A 19,018-nucleotide genomic window follows, 5' to 3' on the forward strand; every position below is an offset into this window, starting at 1 on the left:
ACCAAATTCCATCATTCTTCAATGGAATAAGTGTGGAACAACCGTGACTCTTCCTAGAGCTGGCCACCTGGCCAAACTAAGCAGTTGGGGGAGAAGGGCCATGGTAAGAGAGGTGACCAAGAACCTCTGGTAGAACTCCAGAGAACCTGTGTGGAGATGGTAGAAACTTCCAGAAGGACAACCACCACTATAACACTATGGAAGAGTGACCAGATAGCACATGAACAACAGAGTTTGTAAAAAAGGACTCAGATTATGAGAAACAGAACTCTGATCTGATAAAACCAAGACTTAGTGGTCACATAAAAAGGAAACCAGGCGCTGCTCATCCCCTGTGTAATACCCTTCCATCGGTGAAGCATGGTGGTGGCAGCATTATACTATGAGGTTGTCTTTTACTATTCAGGGACTGAAAGACCAGTCAGGGTGGAGGGAAAGATAAATGAAGCAAAATAACGGAGATATCCTTAATGAAAACCAGCTCTCTGGATCTCAGATTGTTCCAAAGGTTGACTTTCCAACAGGACAATGACTGTAAGCACAAAGTAAATATAACACAGGAGTAGCTTAGAGACAACTCTGGGAATGACCCTGAGTGGCCCAGTCAGAGTCCGGACTTGAATCTGAGTGAACATCACTGGAGAAACCTGAAAATAGCTGTTGACCAATCGTCTCCATCCAACCTGACAAGAGCTTCAGAGGTTCTGTAGAGAAGAATGGCAGAAAAGCCCTGGATCCAGGTGTGTGAAGCTTGTTGCATAGGACCAATGAAGACTCCAGGCTGGAATCGCAGCTAAAGGGGCTGCAGCTACAGTAAGTAACGGGTAAAGGGTTTAAAGACTTGTCTCAATGGGTAGTTCAGTTTTTATTTTTAAAAATTCCTGAAGAAGGGGCCTGAGTTGCCTCAAAAGCTTGTATATTGTAATCTTTTTTAGTTAGCCAATAAAAGGGGTCATTTTATTTGAATTCTCACTACAAAAATTCCTAAAATCCAGTGCTTGTTTTTGGGGTGACGTATGGCTCAGAGGTGTACAGAGGCACTATACACTACAGTATGACTTTCCTCTTGACCAAAAATTTACATGTGTAATATGTGGTAAATTCTGCCAAAAAATATTGAACAAAAGTAGGTTACTGGGAAAGAAAGACACATCACACACATTTTTAATCTAAATTATGGCTTATTTTTTAGTCTTTTGTAACTTGAATGTTAAATTCATGTATGCACAATTCACATCATATCTATCGGTTGCTAAAACATCAATGTACTTCAAGACCAAGTGACCTTCAGGCTACGGTGGATGCTGACACCAAACCTAATCTCAGTTATAGTGCTGTTGGAAGTGAAGATGAGCTGTACCAAAAAATGTTATTTTCTTTTGTGACCAAATATTAATTGAAAACAACAACAATCAGAACGTAGAAGCTTAGACATACAGTAAGTTCTAACCAACATTTTCAGAAAATCAAAATAAATACAGAATTAGATAAAAGAACTTCTCCACTGGCGTCCCTTCCTCCATCTCAGCATACACCCTTCCACCTAGTCCTGCAAGGCAGCGTTTCTCAACCTCTGGGTAGCGACCCACTTTTGAGTTGTGAGTTGCAAATTACTATTGCTTCTAATGGTACAGTCGACCCTTGATATGCGACCTGCTATTACGACCAAAATTTTTGTTATGATTTACGACCAACATCTTGCATTACAACCCGAATGTGGTCACGTGTATCAGCTTGTGCGATTGTAAACAAACAGCCGAGAGCATTCATAAGCGTCACTCGGAGCCCAGATACATGTGTTTGTGGACGTAATTTCGGTCAGTTCAGTGATATATCTATATATATAATTCACTAAGACCATGGCAAGCAAAACGCATAATTGCTAAGGAAGGAGGAGAAGGTAACGAAGGTAAAGAAAGCAATTTTTAATTGATGTTAGCTAGTGGGCTGGCACGGCACATGATGATGTCATCAGGCTGAGTCAGCACCGGCTTGCTTTGGAGTGTATTATTACAGCAGTTCACAACACGACCAGCTTTGAACTGAGTGCTCGACTACTGTCATTATTAACTTGAGAAACAGCGATCACAATCGAAACGAAGAAGGAAATTGTGCGGAAATATGAGAGTGGTGTTCATGTGACCGATCTCGCTAATATGTACAGCATGTCGAAATCCACCATCTCGACAATTTTACAAAGAAAAGATTTGCATAAGGAGGCTCCTTCTAAACAATAACCACCTTCTGTTTCATTCTTCTCCTCCCTTCCTGCAGCCCAAAGATGTCAAATTAAATGGTGAGTACAGTGTGAAATTGTTGTTTCTGGTAGGCTACGCACGTTTTATAACTTTTTGGTTAGTACATTAGAACAATTATTGGTGTTTTGGTAAATTATGCACGTTACACAACCCTTTTTTATTATGGAAAGGTTAAGTAAGTGTTGCTGTGAGAGGTTTGGAGCGCATTATGGGTATTTCCATTATTTCTCATGGGAAAAACAGTCTTGACTTACAACCAAGTTGAGTTACAACCAGCCCTCGTGAACGAATTGAGTTCGCAAGTCAAGGGTCCACTGTACTTGGTCACAGTGGGTCAGAGTTGGTCATCGCTCTGCAGATCATGCTCAATCCTCTCCTCTGCTCTGATGATCGCACTCAGCTCACTAAGGGGGAACCTCCCTATTCTGATGATCATGACAGATTCTCCCCGAAGAGCTATAATGATTGTGCTTGAATCACCAAGGAACTCCCCTGGGTGGGTCACACAGACACTTACATGGGAAAAAGTGGGTAGCAATGACAAAAAGGTTGAGAAACAAGGCTTTAAAGGAAATGAGCAGGAATGTTAAGCTAATAATACCCAAGCACACCCACGAGAGAAACACAATTCACCACAGCAGCTGCTGAAGGCTCAGAAATTAAGAAATATGGCAAGTAAATAATTATCTGCATTTGCGCTTGAGTAGGGAGTATAGATTGCCCTGTACGCATTTGGAAAGGTTGTGTCTGTGGTCAAGTTTCGACCTTGACCAGTCAATTCCTCTTGTTATTTTCTAGGAGTAAACATGGCTGCTCCGCTCTCTGTTTGTACTAAAGAAGAACAGCAAGCAGTGGGCTAAAGGTATACTAGTGGCAGAAGGTTTTCTACACAATATGGAGACAGAATTTTACAATGGTGAAGTGTTTATGAAATTCAAAATGGGTAGGATAAATGTTAAGCACAAAGAAAGAACAGAACATCCAGCCAGATCACTTCTAATGACAATACTGAGCAAGTCTGTACCATGATTCTGGTGAACCAGCGAGGAATGCATGTCTTGTTATACCCGCAGCCAATAAAAAACGATCACTGTGTGCTGCTCTTCTATGGTGCAAATGGAGAGTGGAGTGGCCATGTTTACTCCTAGATAAAAATAAGAGACACTAACTGATCAAGGTCGAAACATCGCCACTGTGACCACAGACACACCACATCTCTACTGGTTCATGGGGAAATCTATGCAGCCAGTCCCAAGAACTCATAAAACTGTGGATTGACTTGCCCTCATTATAATAATAATAATTCTAACCAATCAGGTGCTACCTGACATTGGAAAAGCTGCACGATACACTGCCATTTTGCAATATTTCCACTGCATGACCCGTGGATCTGAAAGGAGAAAAGAAGATTATAAAATGTTTTTCAGCAAGACAAGGAGGACTGATCAGATTTCCAATGAGGGACTAGGACTGCTTTAGCCAGAAATAGTTCTCTCAATGGCCAAAAACCGAAGTGAAGCTGGAGGGAGTGTAGCAGAGTGCTAATAAGGGTGCAAAATGACAACTAACCTGGGTAACAGAGGGTCTTTAACACAGCTGGTTAGTTTACATGCATGTCGAGTTTGTGAGGGACAGAATTAAAATTACAATAGTATGGAAGAGCCAAGGCAAGGTGATCAGGATAAACATAGTGAAGCTTGACATCCTAAAAAAAATCAAGTGATCTGTGGCGCATTTTATTAGTTGAGAGCTAAGACCCTCAAAAATCTCAAATATAAAGACTTTAAAAGTTTCAAATTTTCTACCTTAACTCTACAACTTGATAGTTTATTCAAGGCTCCCAAAATGCTTTGTTTGTCTTCAGTCTTACATGAAATTAGGTAGTAATTACTGTACTGGTGTTATTAGTGAAGATCTTTTCAGGGAGAAAGTAACAGCATTTGCAGTCAAGAAGCCCCAAGGAGAATGGGGGCACTCACTCTGGGCACTACCCAAATGAGATGCCCACAAATTGCAGTTGAGGGCCAATGAGCCTCCAACTTCCACCACAACCAATTGACCCACTGGAAACTGCAGTCAACATCCACAACTCATTAGCATCCTCCTACATGGAAACCTTCAACCACAACCTATCTGCACAGGGAATCCATCCACTGTAATTGATCAACAATTAGTAAAACCATCTTCTGAAACCAATCCCCATTTCTCACCATCCTGTGGTAACATTTCACCACAGCTGACCAGCACAAGGAAACCATCTACTGTAACTGATCAGCAATCAAAGAGACCATCTTCTGCAACCGATCCCCATCAACAACATGGAAAACCATCAACTACAACTGATCTACACAGGGAAACCATCTACTGCAACCAATCACCAAGGACATCATCCACCAAACCAAATGTGGAAACCAATATACACAACCAGCCACTGTAGGCAATTCTAATTTGCCCCTGCGTGGATATGTGTAAAAGTGGGACATACAATGGAACCAGGCTATTTCTAACCTTTTTTGTGCCATAAGCAGTGTAACTAATTTTGGGCCATCACCTTTCTTCACTCCACACTTAAAACAGGACCACAAACGGTCACGTAGCTTGATTAGGCAAGACAAATGTCCATGCCCACGGTGTTGAATTATATTAAGTGGGTTAGAGAATATATATTTTTTCATTTGGTTTACTTTATTAATCCCTTGGAGACGAAACTGTTTTTTCACATGACCTGTGGAGGTCAGAGTGCAGGGTCAGCCATTGCACAGAACCCATGAAAGAATTTTCAATTTATGGGCTATGCTCAAGGACCGAGCGGAGTAGCATCCCTTCTGGCAGTAATGGAGCCGGCAACCTTTCAGATACTTATCCTCGGAACCCTTCAACCCCCAAATCCCCCCATCACTCCTTATAGACTCTAACAATATTTGATGGATGATCTGATCACCGTGCACGACCTGGACCTGCATAGATAACAACACTACTACAGAGGACCACTTTTCACTCAGGTGGCAAATGTACTTTTGTGTCCAGTCCACAACCACAAGTAGAGTATTAAGATTCCAGAGTATAGCAGGCACCAATCAGGAACCTGATCTCGATTCTAATAAGCTTTAAGCCAGCGTGTCTCAACAATTGTGTGGATCGCGAGTAGCAAGTGGCCATTGCGACCTACCAATCCCTTGACAGTGTTGTGTGATTATTCTATTCGTTTCTAACTGTTCTCGTTTCACCATGAGGGGCCAGCAACCCCCGAAACGATTGACAGTGTTGCTCAATATTCCTCCCTCTTTCTAATTGCCTACGTTTCACCAAGGGAGACTACACTACACCACCTCCCGCAAACTCCCTGCTCTTCAATTGCTGTCTGTGGGTTGCAAGTGAAATTGCATTATGGTAGAGCTGGGTCCTGGGACAATAAAGTTTGGGAAACACTTGTTTAAGTTATTTGAATTATATTCTCTGTCTGCTTATTTATTTTTGCAGCTTATTTCTCAATTATTATGAATTACTATATTCTTCCATATACGTATTACTATATAATTTACATAAGTGTTCATCTTCTTTATTGAAAAACAGAAAAGTAAAAAATTTGAAAATTTATTAATTATTGATTATTATTTATTTATTTACCCTAGCATTTGGGTTTGTAAATAGCTTATGTCTTAATATGGATATGGTACTAATTTTCTCAAATTCAGCATCTTCCTTATTCTATCTCGGAATTCCTTTGTTCGCCAACAATATATAATTGGATTCAGCAGAGGTGGGATTACATTCTGAATGACTGATGCCAGCATATGAGCATCTAGAGAAGCGTCAGGAAGCATATTTGATATGTGCACACCAGCTCCAACAAGAAAGAAGATAAGGAGGACCAGCAGGTGGGTAGTACAGGTAGAGAAGGCCTTTTGGCGTCCCTCAGAGTTAGTGATCTGGAGAACTGACATGACGATCCTTGTGTAGGACAAAAGGATGCAGACTAGAGGCACTATGATCACAGGCAAGCTTACAGCCAGTATTATATAAGAGCTAAGAGAAGTGTCACTACAGGCTAACCTCAGAAGTGAGGAGCTGTCACAGAATGTGTGGACCACTACATTGGACCCACAGAATGGCAACCCATGGATGACAGTGAGTGGTGCAACCATGACCATGAAAGCACACAGCCAACAGCAAATGATCTGCTTCATGACTATACTGTTGTTCGAAACCGTGAAGTAGTGGAGGGGCTTACAGATAGCAATGTATCTATCATATGCCATGAGTGCAAGAAGAAGCGACTCTGATGTGTTCATGGCCCCGCAGATAAACATCTGAATGAAACAGCCTGTAATAGAAATGGAGCTGGACCCTGCACTGAAAACAGACAACATTTTCGGTATTGTAGTAGTGGAAATAATTATATCCACAAGAGCTAGATTGGATATTAACACATACATGGGGCTATGCAGTTCTTTGTCAAGTACCCACATCGTTACTATAAACAGATTTCCAAAGACTATAAAACAATAGAAAAGGAGCAACACTCCAAAAATGAAACTCCTGCTGTTTTTATCTCGAAAACCTGGGAAGCTAACAAGGATAAACTCTTGAAACATTCCACCAGTTTGGTTCCGTCTCCACATAATGGATATTTGTATGCCACGTGAACTCTGGACCTAAAATGACAGAAGAAGAGAAAAAGTATAATGTCACATTCTTGAAGTGGAATTTTGTTTTTAAAAATAAACTTTCTTTAAAGGTTTAATTCTGTCTTCTTCAAAAATTGCTTCTCCTCCCCTATTTTTTCTTTTTTTTATTTGATCTGCTTTACATAAGAATTGAAAAATAATGATATCAAGACTGCAAACATGGAATAAATAGATAGATAGATAGATAGATAGATAGATAGATAGATAGATAGATAGATAGATAGATAGATAGATAGATAGACAAAGTGGGTTAAAAAGGAAGGGAATCCTATAAAAAAGTGGGAAGACATGAAGAGGAAGAAGAAAACACCATCCACCTTGACATTTTAACTCCATGTTTGTTTACATGTCATGTTACCTATCAGTCCCTGTGTTAAGTCAATTCGATTATCTATAGTACTTAATTTCTGTAAGTGGTAATGCCAATAAATAGCTAAGAGATTTATTTCACCCTTACTATATCAGATTTCTTAGTATTTTAGAATATTAGAACAATTGAGATGAGAACAGGTTATTCTGCCCAATAAAGCTCGCCAGTCCTGTCCACTTATTTCTTCTAATAAAACATCAAGTCGAGGTTTGAAACTCCCTAGAGTCCTACTGTCTACCACAACACTTGTCTCTTATTCCAAATGCCTGTGGTTTTCTGTATGTAAAGAAAAACTTTGTAATGTTTGTGTGAAATTTATTTACAACTGTGTCCCTGTGTTCTTGATGAGCTCATTTTAAAATACAAGTCTCGATCCACTGGACTAATTCCCTTCATAATTTTAAATACTTCAATCATGTCACCTCTTAATCTTCTTTATCTTAAACTATAAAGGCTCAGCTCTTTTAATCTTTCCTCATAACTCATCCCCTGTAGCCCCTCAATCAGCCTAGTCGCTCTTCTCTGGACCTTTTTCTAGTGCTGCTATGTCCTTTTTGTAGCCTGGGGACCCAAACTGCACCCAGGAGTCCAGATGAGGCCTCACCAGTGTGTTATAAAGGTTGAGCAGAACCTCCTTTGACTTGTACTCCACACATCAAGGCGCTATATAACCTGACATTCTGAACACTGGCTGGCAGTTGATAGCTTAGAGTCCACTATGACTCCCAAATCCTTCTTGTGAGGTGGACTCACATTTTTACTTCCTAATTTGGTGGCATTGCCATTTAATTGCTTAACTTAAACACTTAGGGTCACCTTCCACAAACTTCTCATGATACATGCAGGAATTTCTGTCCATTCCTCTGGACTTAATGGGTGTGGGTCAGGTAGGTTCCTTGCTTTTTTTTAGTTTCTAGAGAGTTCAGGTTGAGGCTTTGTGATAGCCACTCCAATACTTTCATTTTGCTGTCTTTGTGTCTTTTTCTTATAACTTTGAAGGTATGTCCTGCTGGAAGACCAAGCTGATATGAATTTGCGACCAAGCTTATATCTTGATGTGTTACTGCAGAACTTCTAGATAACCCTCCTTCCTCGTGGTGCCATTTATTTCCTGAAGTGGCCAGTTCCTTTACCTGCACAGTATAAAGCTGCCACCTCCAAGCCTTACAGCTGATCAAAGTGTTCTTTGGCTCACCAGCCTCACACTTCTTTTTCCTTATATATTGGTGCTCATTAGGAACTAGTTCGAAAGACTGTGTTCATTGAACAACTCATTTTTCTAAGAATGTAACATATTTGCAAGTGAAGAACTTGAATGTGAGCTTGTTCAGATTTCGGTGACATTCTGGATCTGGTTTAGGTCCACATTAAACGTTTTGGCTTACCCTTTAATGTAGGAGTGGAGCCAAATCCGAATATCCGGTATTCGGATAAGCACAAATAGTGGATTTTTATGAATATTTATCTCGTACAAATTTTTTGTCATTTATTTAAAAAAATAACGTCAAATCAAATAGCCACTGCCTGTGTCTTCCTGCTTGTGCTTACGCTGCACCCCTCTTTGACACAAGCACGCAGTGAAGCTCTGTATTCGCTTTTTGGAAAATATATATTTTTTTAAATTTTTCCCGGTCGGACATGCAATATGTGACATGAATTTTGTCACGAATCAGTTAGTTCACCAACACGCTGGTTCCACGGTTACCATTTTTGTCACACAGTTGGAAACAGAGCAGTAATTTATATGTATACTTGCATCTACTCCATTTCTTTTTTGACCACGAGGATATTAACATATATGGTTATACGTGTTTGTTGCTGGGTATAACTCAATAAAGTGTATTTAAATAAAAAAGTCTTCCTAATTATTGTATTTTATTCAAGAACACTGTGATAGCCTAATATGAGGCATGCAAAATTGAAAAAAGTAAGCTCACAAGTCATTTATTCTCACTCCTTAAAAAATACAAAATGAACTGAATGTGAACTAGTTCAAACCTGAATGTGAATGTATTCCTTTTAATCTGTGTGAACTGAACTTTGAGTGAGTTCTTGTGAGGTGTGAACTTGCACAACAATGGGAACGAATAGTTCGATTTGTGTTACATCCGACTGCAGAACACTCCTCAAAAAAAGCCAGGGATCTCCTTTGTAAAACTTTGTGTGAAAAATGGGCACACCAGAAAAACAGGTAAATGAGTAGGCCAAAAAAGAATGTATAAAGATTTATAAAACTTGCCATACCTACACATTTCTAGGCAATTTATAAATCACAATCACCTTGTAAATATGCATACATGAGCGCACCTTATATACCCTAAAATGCCCATATACTGTATGCAGGATGCCTAATCAACCTCAGAAAACTGCAATCACAATTCTGCAGAATATCATGAGCTGGTAGAACAGCTCCCTCCTTCCACCTGCACTTAAGAGTATCTGGCTGTGCTCCACAATTGAGAGCACCAGGGGCCTCATGTATAACGGCGTGCGTAGAACTCGCACTATAACATGGCGTAAGCACAAAAGCCTAAATGTGCTTACGCACAGAAAAATCCAGATGCAGGAATCTGTGCGTACTATCAGCGTGAAAAGTAACGCCCCTACTCCTCCCAGAATTACGCCTCTTTGAATATGCAAATCAATATAAATCGCCCTTAAGCGCAGCCTTCTGTGAAAAGACAATGGGAAAAGCACGGGGGAAAATATAAGAATTTCAGTGAATACCAAGTGGAGGCAAAGGAAAAACATACTATTTGTTCAAATAAACCATAGTATAATCAACAAAAGGAAGTTGATCGAGTGACATAGCGTGTTGGAGAAACTTGAAAGCTCACGTTCACAAAATCGCACAGTGCCGGAAATAAAAAAGAAGTCACATATCAAAGTCGCCATGAAAAGGCGAGTTGTAGCCCACTGTCTGAGTGTCATATGAAAATTTATTAGGGTACAGAGAAAAAAGGCACACAGTGGGGAAAAAACACGAAATGTGAACTTCAATCTCGACATTTCCACTATAATCACGTAGTTTATTTTGTCATTAAAGTAGAACATCATGAACTTCATCTTAAAATCGTTTAATTAACCAGTTTCTCAAATCACATCGTAATTAAAGTAGCACGTTAAATGCTTTGTTTTGTATTTGATCTTCTATGTGCTCTGTAAGAGCCATTTTCCTAGTTCTATAAAATGTATGAATATTTACTAGATGATAATGCATAAAATATGGGAGGTTCCTAAAACCCCCGTGAATAGAATTGAGTTGGTATTTTCCTGTCATTTCTTAACAGTTTTTGAGTAAACAATGTTCTTTAGTAAGTGTTTTGCCTTACCTTGTGTAAGATACAGAGGCATACGGTTTTTTAACCGTGTCCTTGAAAGAATTCTTTTTGTGCTCGCGTTCGTGCTTATGCACGTCACTGAGCCTGGCGCATATCTAAGTGCCAACGGCCTAAGGGTCTTTTGAGTGTAAAGTAACTCGTAAATTAAAAGATCTAAGTTTTGAACCATATACAGAAGAAGAAATAAATAACCTTTAAGTACAGAAGTAACCAAAGTTTCATAAGAAAAACTAAGTTTATAGAGGATACATTTTTCCCTTTTTTTTTGCCTTTATTCTTTGTGTGTAACTATTTTTCTTTTTATTCTTGTATGGATTATTTGCCTTTAACTTTCACTAAATATTTTTAAAACGAACTTTTGGACTGAGAGATTTCTTTGACACGCGTCTTAACCATGCCTGACTTCACCTTATGTAAAGGCGGCTACATGCTCTATGTGTGTGAATCACTACTTGCTTCTTAAACCGGATCTCTTCCTCGAACTGGACACAGAAATCATTACATTCGTGATATTACAGCTCTCTGAATAACTAAAATACTGAGATGTATACGTGATATCATTTTTATGATGATAGGAGTTAAAGCACGTTATTAAACATGTGTTTCACTTCGATGAAATAATTTATTGCAGCAGTACAATCAGGGGCGGCTCTAGGCTTGTGGTGGCACTGGGCAGAGGAAGAATCGGTGGCTCCTTTGCCCGCCCGTCAGTAAGGTAGCTTATGCACGGTGGATGGCCACGTCCGTTGCAGACACTGCATAGCCGCCTCATGCTCATGACACAAGCATTTAACTTTTGCCGAAATTAGTCGCTGCGTTTTTTGCTGTGTTTTTATTTTCTCTTTCTGTGTTATATTCAATATATATTGGCGTAGCCGCTACTGTAGTCCTTGCTTTTCTTTCCCCAAGTAACCGATCGCCACACAATCAGCTCTGTAATAGAAGTTAAGCCATCTGTAAGCTTAGCGCCGATTCTTCAAAACGTTTAAGGAACATTGAAATATCTTCGTAGTTCATGTTTAATTATTCTATCCTTCACGACACTCCCAGTGAAGAATATAGATTATTTAAATGAAGTTAAAGTTTTATCTGTATAATTTAACAAACATATATTGCTGCATTTCATCTTAAAAATGATATCGTCATCATATGTAAATACGCACTTTATAAAGTGGCCCAGGTTGTGAGATATTATAACTGTAGTGCAAGTTTACAGTGGGGTGATTGTACTTATAAGTACAAACAGTTCTACAAGGAGCAATTGATTGAGTGCATTTAAAGTTCTTGGGATGAAACTGTTTCTGAACCGCGAGGACCGTACAGGAAAGGCTTTCAAACGTTTTGCAGTGGCTGAGACAGCGTGTTTATAAAGCTGTATACCGATAATTCTCTTTCTGATCAACTGCTGCTGTGATTCACACTCAGATACAGTGATATAAATACTCCGAGTCGTGCAGTGAGAGTAATATGGAAAAAGATGATCCGCTGTGGCAACTCCTAACGGGAGGAGGAGGAAGAAAAAGAAGAAGAAGAAGAAGAAGCGAGAGTAACAATGCTAAAGCAGTTATGGTATTTGGAAAACTATGGCTGTTCCCTGGACCATTATATTGTTACGAGTTAATTACAATCAGATGCATTACACTAATAAACAATATGCGGTTAGTTTCGGTGTATTTATAAAGCCGCGTCAGGAAAATAAAGAGTAACCTCACAGGAACAGTAGCACTGCTTTGACGCTGGGTGCCGCCAGTCTGCAAAACCGAGCGGAGAACTTGCGTACGACAAGGTATGAGGTACCGTGTAAAAGTGCGTAGCTTTACGCCAAGTGAAGGTTTTATACATCGCGATTTGAATGTGGAAAAGTTCTTACGCAATATTTCTGTGCGTACGCACCGTTTATACATGAGGCCCCAGATCATGAGCAGCATTATAGCCCCTCTATGTGATGGTCAGCATCAACTCCACACTCTAGTAACTGACGATTATGAGACATGTGCTGTCTCTTCTTGAGGAATTGCTAAGGTCAGGGTTGTCGAACTCCAGTCCTGGATGGCCACAGTGGCTGTAGGTTTTCATTCTAACCATCTTCTTCATTAGTGACCAGTTTCTTGCTGCTACTTAACTTCTTTTGCCTTAGTTTTAATTAACTTGAATTAGGTCACTTAGTTGTTTCTTTTTCCTTAATTAGCAGCCAAACAATAATGAGCCACAAAACATGACCAGCTCACCACAGTGTCTGAAAATAAAGAACATTAGAACACTAGAGACGAGAACAGGCCATTCAGCCCATCAAAGCTCCTGTCCTATCCACTTTTTTCTTCCAAGAAAACATCAAGTCGAGTTTTGAAAGTCCTTAACGTCTTACTGTCTACCACACTACTTGGTAGCTTATTCCAAGTGTCTATCGTTCTTTGTGTAAAGAAAAACTTCCTAATGTTTGTGTGAAATTTACCTTTACCAAGTTTCCAATTGTGTCCCCGTGTTCTTGATGAACTCATTTTAAAATATCAGTCTCGATCCACAAAGAAAGGTGAAGGTCTCAGTATGGCTGATCTCAGTTCACCAAAACCTTTTGACAGTCAAGTCAAGTCAAGCTGGGGAGCATGGACTGGTACAGTGCTTTGCCACACCCATCACGTGACGAAACAGCTTGGGATTCCCGGTTGGCAACCCCCCGGGGCAGACACGGTCCAGTCTCACCCTCCGGAAATGACCCTCTATCTGTCGCTGCCAGGTGTTATGCAGGCGACCCCTTGGCCTGGTCCAGCCGCTCGGGTCCCAAACAATGAAGATCTCACCCTCAGGGAATCACGCCTCATGGTTGTAGCGCTGTTTTGATGGTGTTCTTAGCAAAAACAGAAAAATCAACAGTTTTGGAATATTCTGCTGTGGCAAAATGAGAGCAGCAACAAGTCATGATATTCAATAAAGGGTTTAATTAACAGCAAGAATCGGCTTCTCATTAAGAAACTGGTTGTAGTTTGACGCGCCAATGTAGCTGGTCATCTGTTAGCTCATTTCACGTCTCATTTCTGTTTGGCTGCCATTTAATGAAGAAACGAATCAATTCAGAACACTGAATCCTTAAAAACATATCTATCTATCTATCTATCTATCTATCTATCTATCTATCTATCTATCTATCTATCTATCTATCTATCTATCTATCTATCTATCTATCTACTGAAATGAATGGAAAATGAGTTCATTAACAGTGAAAATTGATCACTGATTAAGAAAAGGGTTAGAATGAAAACCTGCAGCCACTGTGGCCCACCAGGCCTGGAGTTCAACCCCTCCTGCCTTAGGTGGTCACAACCTTCTCTCAAAGCCTATACACCCTGAGATGGCAGGGCTGGAGAATGTATCAGTAACAGTTTAGTTTAGGTACTGCAAAAATGCATCCCTTACTCATTTCCTCAAGGCTTCCTTGGTTCTTCATAACACTTACAAAGCCTCAGTAAAGTGCTGATTCATCTCTGCAATGTGACCTACCAACAAAACTTCAATTTGGAGTGGTGTGAGGTGATGTAACTGAGACACATGTCTGTTGATATTCCATACTTAGTTATAAAACCTGCATATTCCTTCATATTAACAAGTGATTTTACCAGCATATCAAAGGCTCTTAACATGATAAACTGAATAGAGATGAATACTGTAACTTATCAACTGATGTTTTAGAAGCGTAATGAGGACCAAAAGAAGCATCTGTTAAGGTCTTCTTATATAAGAGTAAATAAGTAACAGACGCATTATTACGGTCCCTAAACTAAAGTGTTCTCCATGTCTCTAAATGGCCAGCGCCAGACTGAGCTGCTTACCAGGGACAAAGCTTTGTGTGTGGCAGTGTGTGCTGCTGGTTACATTTGGAGACAACTGAAAATTGTGTTTCTACTATTCTTAGCATTGGGGACAGCTGTTATATATATATATATTCATCTGCATCAAAACTAGTTCATTTCATTAATAAGTACAAACTGAAATCACCAGTTGAAAATTAATTGAAATTCAGGAAGGAAAGCACAATGCTTTCTTTTTATGTTTATCTTTGTACCCGCAGATTTGCCCTACGTCAACAACGACATTTGTTTCTTTAGCACATTTCTATACAAGGGAGGCAGCTCAAAGTACTATACTGTACAAGCAGTTAAAGAAAAAATAATTGGAAATAAAGAAAAAGATGTATACAAATAAATAGATAAAATGCCAAAAATAAGATTAAAGTAATACACACTTAAATACTACAGATAAAGCAGTGTCCTTAATTATAGTCTCTTGTGATTTGGTAATGTGATCAGATTACAAGACCACTGTAACCTGAGGCTTACCTATTGTTTGAATATTTTAATTTTCAAAAAACATCGCCTGGGATTTAAAAAACTGCAAAAGGAATGAAAAAAGCATGTGGTGTTTTATTAAAAAAAAAGAAGGAAGGAAACCAGAGCGCTGAAAAGGCTTTTATGAAAAAGACTTAAAACAATTCTGTGATAGTGGTGCAGCCTCAAGCATTACCAGTTTAAGTCAAGGTGGCTCTAAAGTAAAAGTGAGCCATTTTAAAAGACAGGCACTTACTGTTATGGATTGAGGGTGCTGCCACAGGAACGTGTGGCCGTCTCTGCGGGTGAGTGCTGTGAGGTACGACGTGTCTGAGCACACAGGTAGCCTGTATAATGGTCAGTCAGTACAAGCTCCCTTGCTGGTGGTTCAGCTTCACAGACCGGTGTCCTCGCAGTCTGCCCGTCGTGAGTGGTTAGAGGTGTGGCGCACCTAGAAGAAAATACCAGCATTGGTAAGGAAGGTTATGTAAGAGAAGGGGACCCCACATTTTCAGTAAATAAGGTTTGCTTACTGGAGCAAATGCTTTGGTGTGTGTGAGCTCAGCACAGCCGTTGGCCATCCATGGAGATTATGCGCATACGACCAGCAGTTGCTCGGGAAGTGTCACAGTACACAGTGTGAACATGCCAGCATCTACCTAGATTGGTGAGAGGAGTAGATGGGGGTGGCGGATTGGCTGGGTAATCTTTAAGAAGTTACTGGACAACAGGAGGCGTCGGTGTACCTAAAAGCGAGAGTTAGGGTTAAGGACTGCTGAGCTATAGAAGGAACAGTATCTATCTATCTATCTATCTATCTATCTATCTATCTTGTAGTGCTTTTCATATCTATCTATCTATCTATCTATCTATCTATCTATCTATCTATCTATCTATCTATCTATCTTGTAGTGCTTTTCATATCTATCTATCTATCTATCTATCTATCTATCTATCTATCTATCTATCTATCTATCTATCTTGTAGTGCTTTTCATATCTATCTATCTATCTATCTATCTATCTATCTATCTATCTATCTATCATATAGTGCCTTTGACTCACTCTCTATCTATCTATCTATCTATCTATCTATCTTGTAGTGCTTTTCATATCTATCTATCTATCTATCTATTATATAGTGCCTTTCGTCTATCTATCTATCTATCTATCTATCTATCTATCTATCTATCTATCTATCTATCTTGTAGTGCCTTTCATATCTATCTATCTATCTATCTATCTATCTATCTATCTATCTATCTATCTATCTATCTATCTATCATATAGTGCCTTTGACTCACTCTCTATCTATCTATCTATCTAGCTCTTTTATCTGCACATCTTCATCTACTGTATGTACTCTGCAGTTATCCCATCTATTAAACCAATCAGTCATACCATGTTATCAATCTATACATGTTATATCACTTATTGCACCTCTGTCTTATTCTTACTCCACATTACAAAGTTCATTCCACACATCTCTCTTTCTCTCTGATTATCTGTAAAATCCACCAAAGCCCCCTTACCTCCGTGTACTGTAGTCTCCTTAGTGTGTGAGACTTCAACAAGACCCAGTGCCTGAGTTGTTCTTGTTTTGTACTCTTCGCTGTTCTCAGTTGGCCTTATCTATTTTAATGACTAACAATTACAATTATTAGGGGAATTCATCAAGCCTGCTTGACTTTGGCTCCCAGTAGAAAATATTATGGTAGAAATGTCATGACTACTTCCTGTATTTGTTACCTCAGTAATTTTATAGAAGAAAAGAATTAACTCCATGAAGCAATAGTATATGTACCAAATGTATGAATTTTAATATACTAATAAAATAATTTTCTCATTAAGTAGCGATGGAATTAAAATGATGGCTTTAAATGAAACACCACATCCATCCCTATGTAATCAAATCTGCTTAATTCAGTTCAGGGAATGAGGGGCTGGAGCCGATTCTGGCAGCACAGGTTCAAGTGTCTGTGGCCTTTAGGGGACCCTAAAAGGCATTTGAATTGCACCCCTGAGCATTTGGTGAAATACTTCAGTTAATTACAATACACAAACACCAAACGTTCAGACTGTACATAAACACCTCCTGTTTGATCTTTTGTGTTTGCTGGAGGCAGTAATGTCACCGTTGCCTAAATGAGTGTGCACCTACATAATGAGAATTTTAATATCAGACTGAGGAATGGATTTGTTACAACAGACAGCACTTATACTATATATATAATATGTCCAGATGCATTTCCAGTTGAATGTTTGATGGCACAAAAAAGTGAAACTTAGCAGTAGAATAATATGAGCAATGAATAAATACTCACCAATAATATTGGTAATAATAATAATGAATAAATAATACATTTTTATATATAGCACCTTTTACGTGCTAAATAAAAACACAAAAATTTGAGTCATTAAGTTAAAAAAAGAAATTTAATAAATACCGTATATCTTCCAATAGTAGCCCCGGCGTTTATTCAAAAAATTATTCGGACGGCCCGGCGTTTAGAAGAGACTGGCGGTTGTTGGAGACCGGCTATTATTCTCCTCGCAGACGGAATGGTGATGGGTAAACAGGGTTCATTTGGCAGTAAAATACGGTATGGTACCGTATTTACGGTCACAAAATGTAGGCAACAACACCGGATGAACATTTCAGGATTTAATGAAATTATCAGTACAGCAGTACGGTCTTATTAAAGCAGTATACAGTATGGTACTACCGTAAGCATGAAAAACAGGTACGGTAGACGTCAACTTTCTTGCCAATGATGCCACCAGCACTGGCCTGCACCAGTCAATTTACGCGCGCGCATCAGCCTGACAAGTCCCCTGCGGAACATAAGGAAATGCAATAAGCTCCAAACTCACGCATATACGTATACATTACGACATGAGACTGGATAAGATACAATAAAGTACAGTACTTACCATCTACTCGTCATCTGAATAGGTAATATTTGCTTTGTTATTTGCGAGTTCTTCTTCATCTTCCTCTTCTTGTGATGGCAATACAGGTACTCCCATTGCTTGTTGTTGCGCAGTAATCAGTTTTATCAGGATGAACGTGTCGAAGATGGCATTTTTATGTTCTTCCCACCACCTCTGCCCTCCCTGTGGGGTTATGATTGACGTGAAAACAAAAGGGCAAAATGTACACAAAGAAATTTCTTTTTGACTTTCTCGCTTCCTCGATAGCATCTGACGACAAAACATTTTTGACACGAAAAGGTACTTACGTATGATTCACTGCAGGAGGGCGGTAGCCCAGGTGGTACGAAAAGAGGATTAGCGCACGTAAAAAAGGCGGTGGGTCATTGGAGATCAGCGTTTACTACAGAACGGCGCTTAAAGGAGACCAGCTACTATTAGAGACCGGCGTCTATTTGTCGAGACATCTCTTCAAACCCGGCGTTTATTGGAAATAGCCGTCAATAAGAAGCCGGCCACTACTAGAAGATATATGGTAAGACAAACATTGTGTTGTTTGTCTGTAGTACTGTATTTTTACAATTCACATTATTTTGAATGTTCTTTATTTTTTCCCTTATTTGTTGAACAGAGAAGGGCTCTTACTACAACGGACTGGCCATAAATCCCTTCTGTTTATTATATTCTGTACAGGCTTTCTTCTGTTCTTCCGAATTATTGCTCCATTCCACTACATGTTAATTTGTTCAGGAATTTTCCCTCACTTTCCCATAATGGATCTCTGGCTCACTATCCACTGTCCTGTCCTGTAACTGGTGGATGAGGGACTGGTCCTTATAGCTTCTTGACGGCATTATCTGGAGATGGTTTGCCTGGTCAAAACCTTTATGCACTTTCACCTACTGTTGTTACTGAGAGTGCTGTTACACAAACATACAAATGGATATCTCGGAGTTGCCCTTGACTGGTCCTTGACTTATATGTGGAAAACACAATTGGTAAAGTCAGCGCCCGCGTTAAGATCCTCAGAAATTGGCCATCAATCGGTGGGGCGCCAACCGAGCAACCCTGTACTCCACTGCTCTCACAATCTGTTATCAGAATGCCCA

The 19,018-nt window shown here is 39.6% G+C and overlaps 1 protein-coding gene across 1 annotated transcript; it reads right to left on the reverse strand.

Moving 5' to 3' along the window:
- Positions 1-2,592: 2,592 nt before the first annotated feature.
- LOC120524348 (olfactory receptor 6C4-like) lies at positions 2,593-18,763 on the reverse strand. The gene is made up of 4 exons (XM_039746211.1): positions 18,674-18,763; positions 6,029-6,913; positions 3,588-3,648; positions 2,593-2,750 (listed from the first exon to the last, which is right to left on the reverse strand). Exons 1-4 carry the CDS (start codon positions 18,761-18,763, stop codon positions 2,593-2,595), a joined length of 1,194 nt encoding a protein of 397 aa, XP_039602145.1.
- Between the last annotated feature and the right edge of the window lie 255 nt (positions 18,764-19,018).

This window comes from Polypterus senegalus, chromosome 2 (genome assembly GCF_016835505.1).
Source record: "Polypterus senegalus isolate Bchr_013 chromosome 2, ASM1683550v1, whole genome shotgun sequence".
NCBI classification, from domain to species: Eukaryota; Metazoa; Chordata; class Cladistia; order Polypteriformes; family Polypteridae; genus Polypterus; species Polypterus senegalus.

What these genes read in the sequence shown, in the direction of transcription:
- LOC120524348 (XM_039746211.1), bottom strand. Translation starts at nt 18,763, where the DNA reads ATGCCGTCAAGAAGCTATAAGGACCAGTCCCTCATCCACCAGTTACAG. An exon ending in TGGCATCAGTCATTCAGAAT is followed by an intron (nt 3,649 to 6,028) that starts GTAATCCCACCT and finishes TTCTCCTTTCAG; the next exon opens with ATCCACGGGTCATGCAGTGG. An exon ending in TATCGTGCAGCTTTTCCAAT is followed by an intron (nt 2,751 to 3,587) that starts GTCAGGTAGCAC and finishes TGACCCACCCAG; the next exon opens with GGGAGTTCCTTGGTGATTCA.